We start from the raw sequence: 21,753 nt of genomic DNA on the forward strand, positions 1-21,753 counted from the left end.
CCATCTAAGATGCTGAGAATGAGCAGAGGGTGGTCAGGGAGGCAGAGGTAAGGAAGTGTGGGTGAGTGTGTGAGTGAGTGCCACGAGTGAGGTAAGAGCAGGTGTGAAAACCCAAGGTAGGTGCAAGCTTACACATAAGAAGGAGGAGCAGGGGGAGGACCAAGCAATCAAAGCAGAGCACACAGAGAAGAGGAGCAGAAGAGAGCAGGGCACTGCACACAGTGAAGGCTAGGAGGCGAGGCAGCATTGGGAACCCCGAGAGTCACCATGCTTTAAGTGGGTGACTCTAGTGGACATGGTCAGAATCTATACAAGAGGGTCAAGGGTGAAGCAGGAAGGCCAGCTGGGACAGCTCTGCATGGGACCCTGCAAGGGACGATCAGAGAGGCAGTGATGAGGGCACCAAGGAGTAGTGGACTCCAAGTACCCAGGAGGCAGGGCTCACAGGATTCACCCAAATGAAACAGGGCACTGAAGGGCACAGACAACTGCAGACCACCTCTTCCTTGCTCTTCCTGAGGATTCCAAATTTCTTTTGGCCAGATATTACTTTCTCCTGGAATTAATTACCTCAAGTTACTTCCTAGCACCTGACCACCTGAGCCCCCTGAGCAAGGCTGAGACCCAGGGAATAAGAGGGAGTTGGACATGCCACCTGAAATAGGTGGTCAAGGAAGTAGAGACACAGAGGAAGTGCAGAAGCAAGCAAGAAAACAGCTCCCCAAAAGCGCTCCCAGGGAGGCCAAGCAAGGGAAATTCAAATGCTTTCTCCCAGGTTAATCTCAAAGTTGCAGAGCTAAACAGAAGTAGTACTACTTGGAAATGGGAGATGATACCTACAGCAGAAGGTAATTCAATAGGAATTCTGGATAAGGGCTGAGAAGATAAAAAAATCTTTTCTACATATAAAATATCCTGGACTCATTAACATAAAGCATTCCTTAAGCAGTGAAATTTATTGACAGAAAAAAACATTCATGAACCAACAGTTGCAGCATTTATGAAGACTAAGAGAGCAAGTAGGTTAACTGCAGATTTTACAATATCTCTTAATGATTAACTAGGATATATTTCTTGTATATCAAGAAATGAGATAATATTTACTAAGTTGAACCTAAATACAAACACAATGCAAAATACAAATTAGGTCGTCTTGAATTTTTTGATACATGTTGATTTAATGCTACTCATGAAAATACTAGTAAGTTTTTTATATAAAAACTTAATTCACATGAAATTTACGGTTCAGTAAGACATAGGACATACTAAACAGTAAATTTTTTAAGAGAGGAAAAAAATTTATGAAAAACTGTTTGGAAAAATTGTGGAGAAGTAAATGAAGTTACAGAACCTTCCATGTCTAACCAAGAAATGAAAGCAATTTGTAACTTCAAGATGTGCAGAGGGTATTAAATCCACCCAAAGTAACATAAAAAGCCAGGTCAAAAAATGGGGATCTCAATGCTAGGAGGAATATGAACCCAGAAAAACACCAAATACTGCTTCATTAACCGCCTACTAGATTCATGATTCAAATTGAATTTCAAATTTAAAATATAAAGATTTATTAAATATTTATCATCATTCCAATATGACTTACCTAAATGAACTATATCTGTAAAAGTTATAGATAATATAAAAATTTGGGGGGTAATGGAGATTGAGTCCAGGGGTACTTGACCATTGAGCCACATCCCCAGTCCTATTTTGTATTTTATTTAGAGACAGGGTCTCAATGAGTTCTCAGCTACTTGCTTTTGCTGAGGCCAGCTTTGAACTTGCGATCCTCCTGCCTCAGCCTCCCAAACCGCTGGGATTATATGCTTGTGCCAACATTCCCGGCAAGAACAAAAAATTTTAAAGAAAAAATCCTTTGATTGTTGAAGAGACAAAATTAGCCAAGGTTAGATGGTTATGGCCTAAAGTCGTTTCAATCTGGGGGTGGGAGGGAGGAAACCAATTCATAGTTTAATGGTCTACCTTTCATTGCCACTATGTATTTTTAATAGACAGTTTCATCAAATCTTGAATTTATCAAAATTAGCACCGGACAAAAATAACCATGATCACCTTTCATTATGAAAAAGGCTACTAACACTGGTAGAGTCATGGACAAACACAGCTGTGATCCCATTGCTACTCTTGGACTTTCTTCTACCCACCTGAAGAGGTCTCCAAACTTGCTTCTAAGGTGGCTACAGGACACATAGAGGTCGTAGAGGTAGGCTAAGATGCATCTTTCGGGGGAAGAGCACTCCGAGGGGTTCACGACGTGCTTCACCACACCGCACAACCTGAGGGCAAGACACAGGCAAATGAGGCCCACACAGTAGTGCACCCTCACCCAAGGCTTCAAGAACGAGGTGACCACATGCGACTCGATGACCAGCACAGCAAACTGAATCTCTGAACGCCTATGTTCTGAGGAGGTTCAGAAATGCTATACACAACTTCAGAAATGTCGTTGACAACAAGAAACAAAAACAACAAGAGATGGTGTGCAAGCTGTTCTTGGAGAAGCACTGAGCCCTGTGACAGGGACGCAGTGGAAAGGTGGAGGGGAGGACCTTCTGATTGAACTGAGTCACAAATCAGCTTGAGCCTTTGTAAAGCAGCAGTTCCCAGAAGTAACCCTGGGAGATCTCCATCCCTTGGCTGTATCTGGCATCATTGGGGAATTCATGGTTGGGAGGCAAGCTAGAAACAAATTGATCTCGGTTTACCTCTTTTCATAGTGACATCCTCTATGACAACTGGGGTCATAAGCACCCAGCCACGCATAAAATTCTGTGTGGCCCGCCAGGCAGATCAGAGGCCTCTGTCTATGCTTCTCCCACACCCAGGTGCACTTGGCAGGGCACACACTGGCCCAGCAGCAAGAGTCTGGCTCCTCTGCCAGGCCTTCTGTTGTGGGTCTCCCCAGGACACCACACCACAGGAGTCACAGGTGATCGGACCAGTGCTCTGACCTGCCACCCTCACCATAAAAAGGGGCTCCCAGGCACAGAAAGGTGAAGGACGTGCAGCAGGGCAGGCAGCCAGTGCACAGCAGAAGGGGAGGAGAGCCTGGGCCCCCCAGATAAGACCTCTCCATGCTGAGGGGTCAGGGGAATCAGAAGCATCTGCAGGGCCCAAGCCACAATGGACAGCAGGAGCACAGGTGCCAGAGGGGGACCCTGGGACTACCTGAAGAAATGCCCAGAGCATCCCAAACCCTGGCAAGGAACAGTGACAGATGGGCCAGCCAGCAGAGAATGAAGCTGACCACTAGAGGAAAACCTCACACAATCATTTTTAAAAGTAGTGACTGGAACTGTGGTTGACTACATAAACAAAAGAGATCCTGATACATCCTAAAGCCAAGAATTCTACTGTGTCTAAAGGAAACAAACACGTGAGAAATGGTCAGCTAGCCAGGGTGCAGCAGAGTTTCCTCAACTTCTCTGTCTTGCTGGAGATGAGGAAGGCTTCACACTGTGATTCTAGATGACCACTCACATAAATACAAAAAAAAAAATAAAGTCATCATTTGGGGAAAAATATTTACCCTTACTACGTATAATCAAGTAAAAAGAAAAGGAAATGTCAAACATAATTTTATGAATATTCAATAGTATGTAAATTCAAAATGTAAAAATCAATGATACTAAAATTCTTTTCAAGTTAAAACATAAAATACAATCAAGCAAAAACACTTGTCATGTGGGCTGGGATGTAGCTTAGCAGGATAATGCTTGGCCAGCATGCACCAGGCCCCTGGCTCAGTTCCCAGCACTGCAAACAAACCAAACCTGTACTTGTCACAACTCAACAAAATGATTTCATGAACAACTAGAAGATTTCCATGCACAATCTTAAAAGTATGAGATAGCTTGAATAATAGGAATGAACTCCCAACCAGGAAGACCTGTTAAAAGCTGTGAGAGTCATTGTCTATGTGATATTGGACAACACACACTGCTACACTACCAAACCCTTTATTTAAAATGCCCGAGTCCCAGTTTCTTGACCTATAAAATGATATTAAAATTCAAACCTTACAGCATAGTAAGTAGAGGGTTGCTAAATCGTTACGTACTTCCTTAATTCTAAGATAGATATGTTCTTGCATAGTAAAGTTTCTGAGATATTTCAGACTTCACTTCCTAATCTAAGTGTACAGTTAACATATACAAAAGGTACCATTTGATGTGCCCCCAGAAAGCTGCTGTTCCACCTAGGCCACCTGAGGAACAACATAGTCAATCACATGTGCTAGATCACAGCAAACAGTCACTGCTGCACCAAAGAACTCCGTGGTTCTTTTGAGCTCAGGAGGAAAAAAAAAAGGAAGAAAAATGGGCTGCTGTGTTTGTGTAAAAAGCCCAGTGGGGGAAAGGGAGTGGACAGAGAGGGGCTGGCTCTACCTTACCTTGGGCTCCCGAGCCTCTGTCTCCGATGGGCAGAGCAGGTTTACCTCCTCAGACCAATTCCACTGGCAACAGCAGAGCAAACTCTATCTTATAACAGCCACAAACCAAAAGCACACAATATACCAAGAACAAACAAAGACACTGGTTCTAAGTTAGCTCTTGTCAAAAGATGCTGTGAATCACAAAGATGAAACTGAAGCACCCCTTCACTCACTGTCAATGAATGCAAAGCTGTATTTGGTGTTGGATTCTCCAAAAAACCAAAATTACAGGAAAAGAGAAGTTACAAGCATTCACTCTTAATAAGCCAGGATGCTGGGAAGCATGAAGGATGGAGGCCATCAATGAGCAGCCTCCTGTTCTTAGAAACCAGGGCATGACCAGGAAGGCAGCAAGGAGGAGGGAGAGGAGGAAGGCCTCAGGCTTAACCAGAAAAGTGATTCTGTCTCCTCCTCAGATAGAGCCTTTGTGGCAGGAGTATTCTTTTAAATGTTTTAAATGAAATAAAAACAGGTATTATTGTTCTCTTAATAGTACCAGACACTTTTGGATTTGAAAAACGATGGCATTTTATATACCAACCCTTCAAACACCTGGGCTGTCTGCTCAGGATTCAGGATCAGACAACTATGATAGCGCCTGAGAACGGCCACAATGCACACGCAGAGCCCCGTGGTGTAGCTGCCTGCCAGGCTGGAGGACTTGAGGAGCAGCTCGGCTTCCACGACACTCAGCTCATTTAGCAACTGTAAGAACAGAGAAGGAATGAAAAACGCAGGTGCCACAACACAAAGGAGAACCAGTCCCACAAATCATGAGTACTCCATGCTGTGCGCCACGGCCGGGGAGAATGTGGACTCCTGAATCAGACATCTTTTTATTTTTAAGCCTGTTTATACAAGAACTTTGTGTTCTTCTGTCTGGACATGAGGATGTATAAGATGAGGAAGCACCCAGTGCCGGGCAGCCCCAAGTTCTGGAATAGATCCGTGAAGCTGATATATACTACAGAATAAGGAAACCAAGGTTAAAATCCATTCACTAATAATACTAGGAAATAAAGAAACAAGTGCAACAAGTTAAATCAAATTTTAAGGACTTTTTTTTTCTTTCAGTGTTAAAATTTACTCTATTATAGACAGAAAATACTCTTTCATCACTGTCTAAGCAAAACAACAAAAGACAATCCCAGAAAGCCTCAGAATTCTGGCATTGTTAAATGACATGCACTGAATACCAGGTATAATTATTTAACTGAAAACAATTAACAGAGCTGTAATTAAAATACTAGGCTGATGACCATTAACTCAGAATGTCTCAATTATTCAAAAATGTATTGGGTCCTCACAACTGTGTTAATGAACAGCAATTGGTTCCATTCAAATGGGCTGAGTTGCCCTACAGAGGCCAGGAGACGTGGGATGGGGCAGGGATGGGGAAAGCTGATCAATGGGCACTGAGCTACAGTCAGAAGCAAGATGTTCTGGTGCTACAGGTAACCATGATGTACTACTGCACATTTCAAGGAGCTGGAAGAAGGGATTTTGACAATTTTCACTGTAAAGAAATGATAAATATTCCATGAGGCAAGTTATGTTTAACCTAGTATGAACATTGTAGAATGTGTGCATGCATAGAAATATTACACAGAACCCCCATTTATGTGTATATTTTACATAAAACTATATATGTACAGTTTTTATGGTTTTGAGTGTTGATTTTAAAATAAATTTAGGCTAGGCATGGTGGCATGGATCTGTCATTTTAGCCCCCAGGAGGCTGAGGCAGAAGGATCAATGAAGACCAGCACGAGTTTAAGCCCAGCCTGGACATCACTATGAGACCCTGTCTCAATTATTTTAAATTTTAAAATAATACATTTTAAGACATAAATTCTGCAATGCCTGGTAGGTTGGCTCTCCCAAAGTTAAGGAAACACGGTCTCTCTGACACCTGTATAGCGAAGTCAATGAGTCCATTGATGTTCAGTGCGGGCTCCATGAGATCGAAGATGAGCTGTATGTGGTGGGCCAGCGGGAGGTGGTAGGACGTCCCTGAAGCAAAGCTGGTGATCTGCTCCAGCACGTTGTTAGAGATCTGAGCAGACAGAGTGAGGCCATCACACACGGATTCCCAAACCATCTTTTACATAAATTATTTTACTTCTCTAACACACTGGAATTTAGCCATTCTACTAGATGAAAATTAAAACATATTTTCACAGAAACCAAAACCATGCACAGATTAAATGGCTTTTTTATTTTTTATTTTTATTTTTTAATTATAGATGAATATAATATCTTTCTTTATTTTTATGTGGGGCTGAGAATCAAACCCAGAGCCTCACCTGTGCGAGGTAGGCAATCTACCACTGAGCCACACAACCGGCCCCTCAAACAGCTTTTCATGTGTCTAAATAACCATCAAAGAATTTGTAAAACAAAATAGATTTGGTTTCTTCTCAATGTCATGGCATTTCATTTTAATCATTGACATGTGTGCTACGGGGCCAGGGAGTCATAACATCAGCCTTGTATTAGGGATTATTTTATATATTACTGATTATTAACATAAGGTAAAAGCGGTTACATAATAAAAACAAGCTCTTGGGCTGGGGCTGATGCTCAGTGGTGGAGCAATTGCCTATCATGGGTGAGGAACTGACCTCAGCGCTACATAAAAATAAATAAATAAAGGTATTGTGTCCATCTACAACTTAAAATTTTTTTTTAAATGTACAGTCTAAGATGTTCCCACATGTTTATAAAATATATGTATAAAGTTCATGAAGGCTGGGGCTGGAGCTCAGCGGTAGACCACTCCCCTAGCTTGTGCGAGGCGCTTGGTTCAATCCTCAGCACCACAAAAAATAAATAAATAAAAATAAAGGTATTGTGTACAACTACAAAAAAAAAAAATTTGTTTTTTAAAAAAGCATCCTTTGCCAGGCGCAGTGACATGTTCATGTGAAAAAATTCATGAAGGCTGAAAACACATATTGCACAAAAGGGATTTTTCAGGAAACGGTGACACGTGCAATACATAAGAAGATAGTTTTAAATGGCTACCTGAGACGTCACTTGATGCTGATCGAAATACGACAGAAGTTGGAGTTTTGTGAATACCGTCTCCAGGGTTGGAAATGTTTCTTGTTTGTTCTTTCTGGCTTTTTGCCCTTCATCCCCAACTAAATGAACATAAAACACATAGGTTATTTTCCATTTACTCAAAACTCTTTCATTATCTAACATCATCATTGATCCCAGGCTGAAGAGCTCACATCAGTAGTTGGGTATACAAATTGCTTTAAAAATGAAGTTAATGTATTAAGTCAGTCCTTCCCTGGGACAAAACCAATACATAAAAACAACAGACTTGAGGACATAGATCCAGCTAAGAAATCCAAAACACACTTCTGTTTCTGCAGATAGGCTCCATATTCCTAAATATAACAAACTGCTTAAAACCTCATGTAAAAGGATGCAAAGTACTCCTGGAAATTTACATCCACTTTTTTAAAAAATAAAAAAAGGTAACAAATTAGCAGTGGCGCTTAATATTTATTTGAATGATATTTGTGTGACTAAAAATATAGACATAATTATATATTTTCCCTATCTATTTTAGGTTAATTTGCTTTCATAACATATATTATTGCTCTTTTATTGCTTAATTTTCATTTGAAAATGTTTAAGTCCTCATATTATTGGCCTTTTAAACAAATAGTCCTAATAAAATTCATTAATGTTTTCATGCAAATGCAGAAGGAAGTCTGAGCAAGTTCAAATGAAAATGCTACTTAAACTAGATTGGAAATTCCTCTGGGCAAGACCTGGCTGATCGAACAACACTATTAATGGCTTGGAACCATAAAACCTTCCTTTTTTTTTTTTTTTTCTTTGCAAGGAGGGGGTGGGGAGGAGTGGGGAGGTTGAGGGCAGAACCCTCTGAGAACCACTGAGCTACATCTCCAGCCCTTTTTTTTTTTTGAGACAGAGTCTCATCAAATTGCCAAGGTGGGCCTCCAACTTGCAATGATGCTGCCTCAGCTTCTGGGAGTTGGGAGTTGCTGGGATTGCAGGCATGCACCACCACACCCAGTATCAAAATCTTATTTTATGTTCCCTGAACTGAAATAAATGCTAACACAAGCTCTTTTCTCCCTACCAGTCTTCATTTTTCCAGGAAAAAAAAGAGGAAGGGGTAAATTTCCATTACTCTGAGTATAACTGGCCAGCCTCTGGTACTCACACTAAATGACAGGCTAACAAACAATATGTCTTCACACGCAGGCTGTTAACTAGAGGAGGCTTACTGCATCCCTGACTGACATCTTTCTGGTTGAGGAGTTTTATCTAAAATGAAGGAAAAACAGGAGGATGGAGGAGGCTGCTCGAGGTGGGTTTCCATTACTGGCATCTCAGAAGGCACAGAGAACAATGGTTTTCCAAGTTCAGGGGCTAGAAGTGCCTACACTTCAGGGACTGCTACAAAGATAGCACAGACAACAGTCTGGCTCTAAAAACCGTGAAGGAAGGAAGCCGAGTCCACATGAATGGCCAACCCACTTCCTTCCCTTCCACCTCCTTCAGCCTTCCAAACCCAGACTCTGCGCAGGACCTGGGTACCCTCTGCAAGTCATTGAGACTGAGCCACAGGACTTTCACCTAAAGGAGACAGTGACCCCCATCCCCTTTCCAAGCAAACCAACAGAAGTCTCAAATATTGTTTGCTAGCTAGTTTCAGGGCTTCTCAATTCAATCTTCTCTTGAAACTCATTTCCTCTTTTCTCTAAGAGAGAAAATAACCCAACAATATAAATAGTTTTCTTAGAGCACTTTCCTCTGCAAGCTCTAGAACATCAAGAGTCTCATTTGCACAACTCGTGGCTACTCCCACCAAGTGCAGGTCCACTGCGAGGCCCTTCCCCAGCTGTGAAAGGGGTGAGGGAAGGTGAGCCAAGCAGACCAAGGACACACGAAGCCCTTTCCATGCCTGCACACACCCCTTATTGGAAGAAAGAGAGGCTGTTTGGATTACTTGTGCTGTTTTGGATTACTTATTCTTTCTAGGAAAGATCTAGAAAATAAGCTCTAGTAATTTTGCCTGTTAAAAAATTAAGACTGAATGCCCTGTGGAGAGGTCCACAGCAGAGTGGCCAGGGGCTGAGAGGTGGCTTATGCCACAGGCCGGAAGAAGGCTGTTTGAAAATGTAGACATTCTTTCTTCATATTCCTGAAGTATTTGGAAAAAAAGAGTGGAAGGGATGTATATGTGTGTGTGTATGTGTATGTGTGTGTGTGTGTGTGTGTGTGTGTGTGTGTGTATAATGATATCATATTTTAAATCATATGACTGCATAATGAAATAAACCTTGAAAGAGCAATTAAGCAGATCTGAAAAGGATAATTACAAAGGTCCAATTGTGCAAGGTGATGACTTCACATAAATATTTGGCTTCACTATAAAAACTACAAAAAAAAAAAAAAACACAGAGAAAGAATTGCAAGTGACAAGGCCATTACCTGCAAAGGCCTAATTTTCCCTTCTACCTGAGATTATCTGGTGACATTGTGGCTTCCATACCCACTGAGTTCCTCTTCCGAGTCACTAAGAACAGACCAGCAATTACACTATGATGGATGTGACTGTCGTATGCGGGTCAGTGCCCACAGCAAAGCAAACTGCAAGCCGGGGCAATGGCAGAAAAGACACGGGGAGAGGGAGCTCCTCTAGACCCGGGTCCTCCCACTCCGCCTCAGGAATCCCTTCATTACTACCTGGAAACTCTGGTCCAGATTAGAAAGGTACAGAATAAAAATCACCTGCATCTACCTTTACACTATGGCCTGTTAATCCAAAGACTGCTACTAATGGTCTCCAGCTCAAAATACTTAAATGTGCTTATTCATATTTCAGTGTGACAGTCATCAGTGAGAGGAAACACACTGGAGACAGTGACACAGAGCATTTTGATAAACGCTGCAAAGAGGGGGGACAGCAGGCCCCGCGGGAGTTGTGCGTGGAGGCCTTACCGCCCGTCTCTGTGGTGCTCTTCTTGTTCAGGATTTTCAGGATGTCTTTGGTGATCTTCTTCAACTGGTGCCGGGCCTCCTCGCGCTCCTTGCCCACTCCATAGAGGAGGATTGTGCGCTGGTTACATTCATGACTCGAGGACTCATCCTGAAAAGCAGGGGATGTGGTTGTTCTGAAACCGTGCACAGGGCAGAGCTGCCCAGCTCAGTCTTGAACCCCAGAGCAGCACCTGCAGCCATCCCTACCCTGTGGGCCACCTCCACCTCCAACAGCCATGGTGTTCCAGTCTGGAACTTGCTAAACCTTAAGAAAAAGGTGCCGACCGACCTGCAGACTTCATAGGAGCATTTGATGTGGGCAAACAACACAGAGTAAGTTCTGACTACTGAAAAACTTTTCATTATTTAAGGCTAAACATGGTATTAATCTCATATCATGTAACATAACATCCAGATGAACTTTTTCATAAAGGAAAATGGTATTTCTTACTAAGCTCGGTTTTAGGTATGCAGTGATGGTTTATGTTTCATATTTAGAGAAAAGTCCTTCTAGGATCTTCAATTACTGTAGCAAAATATTTCATTTACTTCTGACATGATGGTATGAGACATTTATATTTATTTTCAAGTGACAAAACAGTTAGGAGCGGGGGTCTCTATGGTGCAGTGGGTGATCCTAAGCCGCACCTGTTCCTCTGCCCCCTCACTTGCCTAGTGACCATGCCCCACCCCAACAGAGAATTTGGCTCTTCTTCCCCCAAGGGAAATCATCTGGTCTTGGCCTTACAGAAGCGTGGATACACACACCATGGGGTGCCCAGCTCAGCCTGGGTAATGTCCACCTGGCTGTGGGCGTTTTCCTGGCTCCCCAGCCCCGGCCCTGGCCTTCGCTGGTCCTGGCCTTCCACCCCCTCTGCAGCCCCGCCCTTCACATGCCTCCTTTGCCATCGCCTGGCACATCTCTGCCCAGGCCAGGTGCTTTCCCTGCTGCCCAGCATTGTATTCTGAGGAGCTTAGGGGAGGAACACTTCTCTTAGGGACACAAGGGCACTGAGTCACCATTAGTAATTCAGCAAAGAGTGGCAGACTCCAGTGCCTGCGGCCCCAGCCGCAGGCCACTTACAGGGACTTGGCACCAACAGCACCTTGCCTCTGCAGACGTGAACGGAGCCTGTGCGCCCTGCAGCTGTCACATGGCTCTTTGCCTTCTCCATTCCGTCCCTCATTCCGTGTGCAATGCCTGCCTCAGGGCCATGCCTCTTTTCTGTCATACTCTGCTAGAAGCCATTTACTTGTCCACCTTGCTCATCTATCAGGGAACTTGGGCTCAAATCTGAAAATTACAAACCTCAGGCAGGGCCCATCCTGTGCCCTGGCAACTGCTTCCAGCTAAGGCCGCGTCAGAAGACCGCAACATAAATGTCTATGTGTAGGGTAATGGGAAGACTGACCAAAGTCAACTCTACATGGTAGGCACCTCGGTCAAGACAACATGCTAGAGACCCTGCCGAAGAGCCAGAAGTCCAAACAGGGATGGTGGGAAGGGTGATCTAGAACAATCTCTGTGCTCATCACGACAGCACAGGACAGCGGGCCGCATGCTGCCCTAACTGCAGCCCAATCCATGGTGAGCATGCCATGATCACACCACTTGACGGCTCTGTGACCTGGTTAAAGAACCTTGCCCACTCTCAGTTCCTTCCCCTGAGAAATAGGGTACCACTGCCTTGCTTGATGGTGTTCTGAGAGTGCCACGGAGATACAGGGTGTGATGTGAGATGGTGGGAGCCTCCTGTACACAGCTCCCAGCAGATGGTTCCCAGTCTGGGTTCCGCCCTCTCTGCAGCACCCACACCCACCCTGCTGCATGGCTCAACATTCTCCAGAGACCCTGGCATGGCTCCTTCCTTTGCTCTTCCTGCCTAAAACATTACCAACAGCCTCCATCCATCACCCCTGCTGAAAGGCTGTGCACAAGTGCAGTGTCAGGTCCTCCAGTCTGTCACCTAGTCACTGAGAGCCTCAGCACAGAAGGACAGGGAGGAGGGAGGAGAGCCAGAGCACTTCTCACAATGCCACTTGTTCATTTCTAGGTGTCTCCCCAGTTAGACCACAGCTTTGTAAAAGACATGTCTTGCTTGTTTTACTCATTTTTATGTTCTCCTTAATAAGCACCAAGGTGGCTTTAATACCTGCTGAGTACATCACAGAAAAAACTACGTAGGCTAATGAATACATAGCTAAAGGGACTGAGCAAGAATGAAGGTAAGAACAAAAAACAGCTTTATAGGAAACTTCACTTGACAATTAAGTGCAGACAAAATTGTGGGCAAGAAGTGAGAGAAAAATAGAAAGTGTGAGCAAGAATGTTTGCAGGGAGCTGGGCTCACCTGTACCTGCAGCAGCTCGGGAGGCTGAGGCAGGACAGCGAGGTTGAGGTCAGCTGGGCAACTTATTAAAGTATGTCTCATTAAAAAAAAAAAAAAAGCTGGGGAGGGTCCTGGGAACATAATTCAGTGGTAAGGCAGTCCTGGTTCAATCCCCAGGACAAAAAAAAAAAAAAAAACCAACCCAGCATGGAGAGCAAAGCCAGCTATGGGGACAAAGACCAAGAGGAATCAGAAGAACCTTAGGGAAGGGTCAGATGCCTGGGTCCAAGGAGTGAATGTGCATCTCAGTGGATTTTAAGAGGGAACCACTTGAAAAATTGATCAAGGAAATTGAAAGAGAGAAAAAGGGACATCCTAAGGGCTGGGAGGATGTTATCTGTGCCAGGAAGTGAGGATGATTGGAAGTGGACCACAGATGTGTCATGTTTGGTTTGACGTTGGTGCCAACTCAGTGAGAATCGAGCCCAAGCCAGTGTGGCAGGTCCAGCAAGGTGCAGGACATCCACATTCTCTTCAGGAGGGGTACAGAGCCGAGAGGGCAGGACGTGCAGAAGCCAACGCAGATGCACACGCAGAATGTGCCACCACGAACGCACATGAGGCCTCAGAACCATAGGGTGCACTCACAGGCAGGCTCTTGGGAGCCAGGGAGCAGACACAGGAAACAGGACCATCGACAGTGCCGGACCAAGCTATGGATAGGAGATTCTGGGGACCATCTGGGGACTTCAAACAGAAGCTGTTCCAGAGCCACAGCAGAAGGAAGCTAGAACAAGGGGTGAAGACAGCAGCGATGAGGGAGGTCGGAGAGGTGACCTGCACTGAGGAGGATGGCGTGGGCAGCAGCGCCAAGACAAAGTCCACTTGGCCACCAGTACAGACGCCGGTCCCTCAGCTATCATTAAAATCTAGAACTGTCCTTAAAGGACATCAAGATAGATGAGGAGACAGGAGGTGATGGGCTGGGGTCTGCGTGAAGGTGGAGAGACAGAGGGACCACATTCAGGGAAAGATTGACTGCCATCAGCGTACCAGCTTTCAGAGAGAGCCCCCTTGCACATCGCCAAGCTGCTGTTTTTGAACAGGTTACAAGATGTGTGTGTGTCAAATGTTGCACAAGTAGAAGACATGAGACTCTTCACATGGCAATTTATATCAAATGAGAAGAAAGCCAAGCTACAAAAGGAACCAAACATTCCCCAAGGCACCGGTGGGTTCCAAGCTTGCAGGGTTGCAGGTAACATGTAGGATCTGAGATCGCCTCCAAGGTTTGTTCTATGGCTTATCTCCAAGGGATACAGTGAGTGGACAGGAAAGAACCACTGGAGAGGCTTCAGAAGTTAGGTCCGCTCAGGCTGCCCTGCCCACTGCAGGTCAAGTCCTGGTGTCTCGGCCCGAGACCAGTCACTCTCTCCCCCTGCAGCTACCACTTGCACCCACAGAGACTAAGGTGAGCAAAGAACTAGGGGGGTGCACACCCGAAACCCGGGGAGCTGAGTGCCCCACAGGAACAAAATGCATGACTTCAGTCTAATACTCCTGGAAGGAAGGAGGAGGGCTATGGTTGAAGTCTTCTGGGAGCCGCTCGAACCTGTTTAAAATAAGTGATTACAGATGTGACTGAAATGTGTGTGTGTGTTCACAAAGAAGGTGGCGAGTCTATGGCAGCTGCTTGTTTAGTAATTTCTAAACTCTGTGAATATTAAAGTACTAAAGAAAAATAAAAACAATCCCATTTTGAATGTGCTTCCTTTTATGTCAACCACTTGTGAAACAGATGAAGTAGATGCAACTGCCCTGATAAAACGCTGCATTTAGCACTTCCCCAAAGTCCTCTCCTTGTTACGTGTCAACATTCAAATGGAAACCTGCGCACACCCTGGGAGAGCTGCAGGCGCCCTGCCACCTCATCTCTACAACCTCATCTCTACAAAAAAGGAGTAAACACAGCTTTAAGAACAATAGCTTGGGCTGCGGCTGTGGCTCAGTGGTACAGCACCCGCCTCACAGGTGTGAGACCTTGGGTTCAATCCTCAGCACCACATAAAAATAAATAAATAAATAAATGAAGATATTGTGTTCATCTACAGCTAAAAAAAAAGTTTAAAGAAAGAACAATAGCTTTCTTAAAAATGTTTAGTTTATTAAAACAAAGAGCACTTACAAGATGCCTTTGAACATTCTTTCTTTCAGCTCAGTCTCTCAATGTCTCTCAAACTAGTGTCTCTGGAAGAAAATAATCTCAAATGAATGTTGTGCCAGTAGCAAGCCCTCAAAGCTGGCAGGAAAAGGGTGTGTGGGTGAGGAGGCTGCACCAAGGCACAGGAAGGCTGCAGCTGCTTCCCATCAGGACAACCTGAGGGGGCGACCTTGCTGTGTGTGGATCTAGGGGGCAGGAGACAGGTCTGACTTGGTTACACAGGTCTTGTCCTATGTCAGCTGAGAGCCCTTGGTACACTAATTCTCTGCTGCCAAGCAAAAACCAAAGGAAGGAGCATTCTCCCAGGCCGAGTACCCGTGCCCGAGGGTCTTTTGTGAGTCTAACTCACACGCTCATATTCCAGGGGAGAGAGCTAAGCCAGCTGTTGCAGTGACACCTTGCTTTAAAACATGTCCTGTGCCAGGTGCTGCGGCACTTGCCTATAATCCCATCGGTTCAGGAGGCTGAGGCATGAGGATCTCAAGTTCAAAGCCAGCTTCAGCAACAGTAAGGTGCTAAGCAACTCAGGAAGGACCTGTCTCTAAATAAAAATACAAAAAGGGCTGAGGATGTGGCTGGCTCAGAGGTCCAGTGCCCGAGTTCAATCCCCAGTACCAAAAATAAATAAATAAAAATAAAAAAATTATCTTGTGAAGATGCTCATTAACATCACAAAGACCACAGTTAGAGCCATAGTCTGTTAGAACTAAATGAGCCCAAGAGCTGATGGAATGCCTTATTATAGCTCCACAGTTGGTTCCACAAGGACCAGAGTCTTGCCCTTCCAAGGAAGGGCCCCTGGGTTCACAGCAATCCTAGTTGAACCAAATACTTTTAGATGAGCAGAAAGTGACAACTGTCTTCAATGGATGTGGTAAAATAAATAAACCAATTAAACCACTTGAAAATAAAAGTTGTTCATTTTTCTAAACCATCTCAATCAGAGAAAACAACCAAATTTAGCCCTGTTCCCAGTGACACATGACAAACCGTGGATGGTGCTGAGGTTTATCATGGGGGCTGACAGGGCCACCTGGCTCTGCTGTATGGTATCAGGCTTTTCCAACCTGAGACACTTTCACTTAAAGACTGGACTCACTTTCAGGGTCAGGTGGCTTAAACGGGCATCTGACAGTCTCCATGAGAAAATATTGTAAGAGAGACTTCATAGCTGTGTGTGTGTTTGTGTGTGTGTGTGTCCATGTATGTGCACAGTGATATTTACAAAAAGGTAAAAAGGCAGCAACAAGTCTCACCCTCATTTTCTCTCCTATCTTTTCCCCATTGGTTTAAAAGTTAAAAAACTCTCTGCAGTAGGAACACAGGATGCCTTAACTTGAGGTTATCCTTCCCCAAAACTCAAAGCTAGGTAAAAAAAAAAAAAACTTTAGAATACATTTATATGTGAGATCTCTTCAAGAAGAGCAGGAAGGATGCTTTCTGGAGCAGCCTGGCAATGTGCATAGCTGCTTCCCTAATGTAATTGTAGATTCTGACCATTTATAATGGGAGGAAACTGCTTTGCCTACAAAGGAGCTAATCAAACACAGATTTAAAATAATGATATTATTAACCCGAGGAAGAAACCTGGGTGAGAGGCTGAACGTCCCTAGCCAGCACACATTTGGAGTTAATGTGATTACCTCTTAGCAGGTAATAGATCACCCAGCGTTGGGCACAGTATGTTTTCAGGGGAGGAAGCAAGCGAGAAAACAAGCCTGCAGGAAGCAGACTTTGAAGGCTCAATTTCAACGTGGAATTATAATTTGCAAGGAAAATAACCCAAAGAATTCCAATTATTATTAATCAGCAACCCTGTGGCAGGTTCCAACAAGAAGCTGTAAGATTTCAAATGGCTTTTAGAAAATGATTTCTCAGCCACCCTAGCCCCCACATTTTCCCAGGAAATAAAAGCAGAAGTTCTAAAAGCAGACAGATGGAAGTTCAGTGTCTGTCTAGCTTTGGGGCAACAGTGTTCAAGGTAACCTCTGATTTGTGAAGTTCTTTCTTCGTCTCTCTCTCTCTCTCTCTCTCTCTCTCCTTTTCTCTCTAGAACGCCTTAGATTTCACTGATGAAAACTCTGCAAATTCTCCATCACAAAGACGATTGACAACTAAACTAAGACGCTAACAGGAAAATATCAGAAGCCAGTCTGAAAACTGTACAGAGGACCATCACCGGAGACGTTCAAGAGTCCCGCAGTGTCAGTCCCCGTAACCAGGTAATGTTCTTACTGAGAGGTCCTGGATGACATGTATTCACACTGTGGGGTGTGTGTGCATTTTGTCCAAGTTTTTCTTAAAATTGAAAATCTAAAGAAATAATATAGGTACAAATTTGGAGGAAAAATTAAAATACAAGCCATATTAATGATATCAGGGACAATAGTTATGCTCTACACTAAAAAACTTATGCAAAGCATGGAATATAAAATATAAACGGCTTTACTTATTTAATCTTGACTACAGAATGATATGCATATATGGAGGGAGCGGAAATTCTTGGTATCAAGAATACTTTTTTAAATAACTTACATTCTATGCCAAAGGAACATTCCCAAAGCAGAATTGCTGACTCTGCCAGGGAGCAAACAAGAACAAGAAAAGAGCAGGAACATGGGGGGACATTCAGTGAACACCTATTCTTGAAATGCTGGGGTGCCGGTGACATTTAGCTCTTCCTTTTATTGAAACGTTTAGTAGGTGGGGAAGGCATTAAAAATTAAAGCCATACTGGGACAACAGGATTCTTGTTTTATTTTATACAAGGATGGACAGGGAAAAAAAGAACCTGTTAATATCAGAGGGAATTTAGTGTTACCTTCATTTGTTAAATATCTTACAGGAACGATTTGTTTTTAATTTAGATATTTGTGTTCTCAACATAATCATGTCCGAATACCAGGAACAATATTTTATTAAATTCAGTTCTATTTGTCCGTGATGAAACAGGTTGCAAACTTCATCAAGTTTCGCAACTGAGATGCGAGACAGCACATTCAAGTCAGTGTCAGCCTTCTCTATGGCAGCCTGTTGTGGTGACAACTCAAGACCAGACAACCTGGTTTCATTTCATCTTAGCTGCCATCATACACCCCATCAATATAGGCAACCAGCCCTGGCTGTTCTGAACAAGCCGACTGATGACCACTATACAGAGACACTTCCTTTTTTATTTTCTATTTTGAAATTTAAACTGAATGATATTCAGGAAATGTACGTAAGACTTTAAATATACTCAAGTTGGAAATGAGATACAGGTGGATGGAAAACATCTGCTACTAAATGATGTGTCTCTGTGAGGCCAAGGTTTTAAGGGGTGGCTGAGCCATGCAGGGGCAGGAATGTCCTCTAGCATACAGGAAAATGCTGTCGCTTCTTCTGTTCTGGCCTCAGATTCAGTATCTTCCTTATCTAACAGGTTTCCCAGACTGCTCCAATCCCGTGTCTTGCTGCTCTCTAAGGTCCTACGGGCAATTGCCACTTACCTCTCCTTCAAGCCCTTAGAGTGCAGGGGCCAGGAAGGAGGCTGGTGGGGAGGCGGGGGGCCACAAGCAGAAACCCACAGGCAAAGGCAGGACGTGAGGCCTCTGCTGCCTGCTCCACACAAACGCAGGTGGCCACTGAGAAGGCCCAGGGCCTTCTCCTGCTGCAGGCCAGAAGTACAGAGTACCTGAAGAGCAGGGTAAGTGCTGCAGATCACCTGGCCCAGCTGGGGACTCAGTGCTTGCTAAAGAGAAATATTCTAAGACTCTGCTTCCTGTGGTCCTACTAAGAGTCCCAATGAGCACCAGAAAAAAAACTCAGGTTTGGGGAAAGGGTGGGGTGGGGGTAATAGCAAAATCAGCTCCCTGGTACTAAAACAAGCCTGCACTGTCCCCTCTCCAGGTGGCAGAGGAAATGTTACTCAGCGACAACTTCACCTTGGCCCCAGGCAACAGCAGCATGTGTGCCCGGAACTACAAGATCACCCAGGTGCTCTTCCCACTGCTCTACACCGTCCTCTTCTTTGTGGGACTTGTCACCAACAGCCTGGCGATGAGGATTTTCTTTCAAATTCGCAGTAAATCCAACTTCATTATTTTCCTTAAGAACACGGTCATTTCGGATCTCCTCATGATTCTGACTTTTCCATTCAAAATCCTCAGTGATGCCAAGCTGGGCCCCGGGCCCCTGAGGACCTTTGTCTGCCAGGTCACCTCCGTTGTGTTCTACTTCACGATGTACATCAGCATCTCGTTCCTAGGCCTGATAACCATCGACCGCTACCAGAAGACCACCCGGCCGTTCAAGACATCCAGCCCCCAGAGTCTCCTGGGCGCCAAGGTGCTCTCCGTGGTCATCTGGGCCTTCATGTTCTTGCTGTCCTTGCCCAACATGATCCTCACCAACAGGCGGCCGAGGGACAAGAGCATAAAGAAGTGCTCTTTCCTCAAGTCGGAGTTCGGGCTGGTCTGGCACGAGATCACCAACTACATCTGTCAGGTCATCTTCTGGATCAATTTCCTAATTGTCATCGTGTGCTACACACTCATTACTAAAGAGCTCTACAGGTCCTACATGAGGACGCGGGGGTCCAGCAAGGCGCCCAGGAAGAAGGTGAATGTCAGGGTGTTCATCGTCATCGCGGTGTTCTTCCTGTGCTTCGTGCCTTTCCACTTCGCCCGCATCCCCTACACCCTGAGCCAGACCCGGGAGGTCTTCGACTGCGCGGCACAGAACACGCTGTTCTACCTGAAGGAGAGCACCTTGTGGCTCACCTCCCTGAATGCCTGCCTGGACCCCTTCATCTATTTCTTTCTCTGCAAGTCCTTTAGGAATTCCTTGATAAGTATGCTCAAGTGCCCCAGTTCTGCAATGGCCCCATCCCGGGAGGACAAGAAGAAAGCAGAGGGTGCTGGTGACCCAAGCGAAGAGACTCCAATGTAAGCAAGTTCCCTGGGGGACAGTCTCAGTGTGCTGGGGTCCAGAACTCCTCCAAGGAAAGCACCCAGCCAGCCAGGACCCTGACCAAGTAGTGGCGGAGTCAGTAGTGATGACTCCTGGAAAGAGCAACAGAGACTAAGGGAGCCGGCTTCGAATGCTCCCAACAAGCGAGGCTACCTAACCCCACGTAGCTCCCTGCAGGACAAGCAGCGTGTTATTGCCATGCTGCATGCAAAGCAGAAGCCAGGTCTGCAGAGCTCCTGCAAAGTGGGTCACTGGCTGACACCTACTGCTAGCTTCCATATGTCAGTGCTCACAACTGTGTGTTTTATAACCCCCTGGAAAAGAATGACCAATCTGATATAATCCCCTGACCAAAATGACTCCTATTAAGGTAGAAGTACATCCAAGACCCCCAAACCAAACCCAGACCTACTGTGAAACCTAGATAAACTTCAGTGGGTACACAAAGCATAATAACCACTGGCTCTTAACATGAACAAAATCCACAGACTAAACTAATTGAAATGGTATTTAATGAAACTGAATTGTTTGAAATGTTCATTAAGTCAACAGACTTAAGGCATGCCGTTCCAATAAAGAAGAGGCACAGCTAAGAAAATTACAGAAAGGTCACTTTTATGATATAATAATACTAAAAAAATTATTTGTATTTCCTTAACACTAGAGAAGAGAGTTTTACTAATATATTGACAACTTCGATGAATACAATACCATCATTGACACTTAATCTTTATTAACTGGCTTCTAGAAATACTTGCTATTTGAGTTAATAAAACATTTTCCCTTAGTAAGAAAAATGAACAAAATATGATTACAAAGTCGTACGGTGTAACTACTACATGAAAGTGAGTGAACTGTTTGGAATCATATATTTGTATTTGTGTGTATAATATAAAACTTTATATTAACCTTATCACTTTGTTGGAATTTCCTTTTTCAAAGTTACTAGATACCATGGCTCCTCCCACCCCCAACACAATAACATCAGACACCTCATGCATTTAAGGAAGAACTGCTACAAACCTGTTTTATCATGTCTCGCTGTACAAAGTGTCTCTGAAGACAACTGTCACCTCAATAAGTTCACAGGCCATACCTGGAAAGTCTGATTTCACATAAGTCATGCGGGATCCGGTTGGTTGTTTTGTGGTGGAAATGGGGACTCAACCTAGCAGCACTTGACCACTGAGCTCCATCCCCAGTTCTTTACACTTTAATATGTGTCAGGGTCTTGCTGAGTGGCTGAGGGCCATGCAAACTTGCTGAGGCTGGCCTCAAACTTTCAATCCTCCTGCCTCAGTCTCCTGAGTTGTGTTCCACTATGCCTGGCCATACTAGATTTTTGTAAATATATTTTTACTTCTAATTGACACAGTAATGGTACATATTCATGGGGAAAGTGGTGACATTTTACTGACTGTATACAATGAGTACTGATTAGATAAAAGTCAAAGTACATAGCACAAAGCAGTTCACATCACTTATCTCAAATACTTATCATCACCAGAGGTGATTTTCAAACAGAAGATGGCCTCGTACCAATATGGAAATTCCAACGTCAGGGGAAAGTAGAACAGTGGAAGTCTGCTGAACTTCCAAGTCATCCAAACCCACCAGACTGCTGCTGGGCTAGATTTCAGTACAGAGCTGAGCCCATTCAGCTCCCTAAGTGGTGTCCACTCTGGAACACCCACACTGTCCTTCTGTGGCACTGCTCTCAGTGAGCACTGGATGTCAGCAGAGAGGCACAGAGACGTGGGCCAAAA

General features: G+C 44.4%; 2 protein-coding genes across 13 annotated transcripts in view; one reads left to right on the forward strand and one right to left on the reverse strand.

Annotated features, from left to right (window-relative positions):
* The window catches only part of P2ry12 (purinergic receptor P2Y12), a 42,270-nt gene extending 21,370 nt beyond the window's left edge, over positions 1-20,900 (forward strand). For 2 of the 6 annotated variants that reach the window (XM_005339912.5, XM_078043558.1), the window contains exons 2-3: positions 17,091-17,259; positions 18,926-20,900. In XM_005339912.5, the coding sequence (XP_005339969.2) occupies positions 18,938-19,966 (1,029 nt within the window). In that variant the 5' untranslated portion in view covers positions 17,091-17,259; positions 18,926-18,937 and the 3' untranslated portion in view covers positions 19,967-20,900. Of the gene's footprint in view, positions 1-8,704; positions 8,811-10,478; positions 10,820-16,650; positions 16,878-17,090; positions 17,260-18,925 lie in introns of those variants that run through there. The other 4 variants (XM_078043554.1, XM_078043556.1, XM_078043555.1 and 1 more) reach the window with 4 other exon arrangements.
* The window catches only part of Med12l (mediator complex subunit 12L), a 275,089-nt gene that overhangs the window by 57,373 nt on the left and 195,963 nt on the right, over positions 1-21,753 (reverse strand). For all 7 annotated transcript variants that reach the window (XM_078043553.1, XM_078043550.1, XM_040269994.2 and 4 more), the window contains 5 exons: positions 10,448-10,595; positions 7,481-7,599; positions 6,366-6,509; positions 4,995-5,158; positions 2,163-2,294 (listed from right to left, as the gene is read on the reverse strand). In XM_078043553.1, the coding sequence (XP_077899679.1) occupies positions 2,163-2,294; positions 4,995-5,158; positions 6,366-6,509; positions 7,481-7,599; positions 10,448-10,595 (707 nt within the window). The remainder of the gene's footprint in view (positions 1-2,162; positions 2,295-4,994; positions 5,159-6,365; positions 6,510-7,480; positions 7,600-10,447; positions 10,596-21,753) is intronic.

Source organism: Ictidomys tridecemlineatus, chromosome 3 (genome assembly GCF_052094955.1).
Source record: "Ictidomys tridecemlineatus isolate mIctTri1 chromosome 3, mIctTri1.hap1, whole genome shotgun sequence".
NCBI classification, from domain to species: Eukaryota; Metazoa; Chordata; class Mammalia; order Rodentia; family Sciuridae; genus Ictidomys; species Ictidomys tridecemlineatus.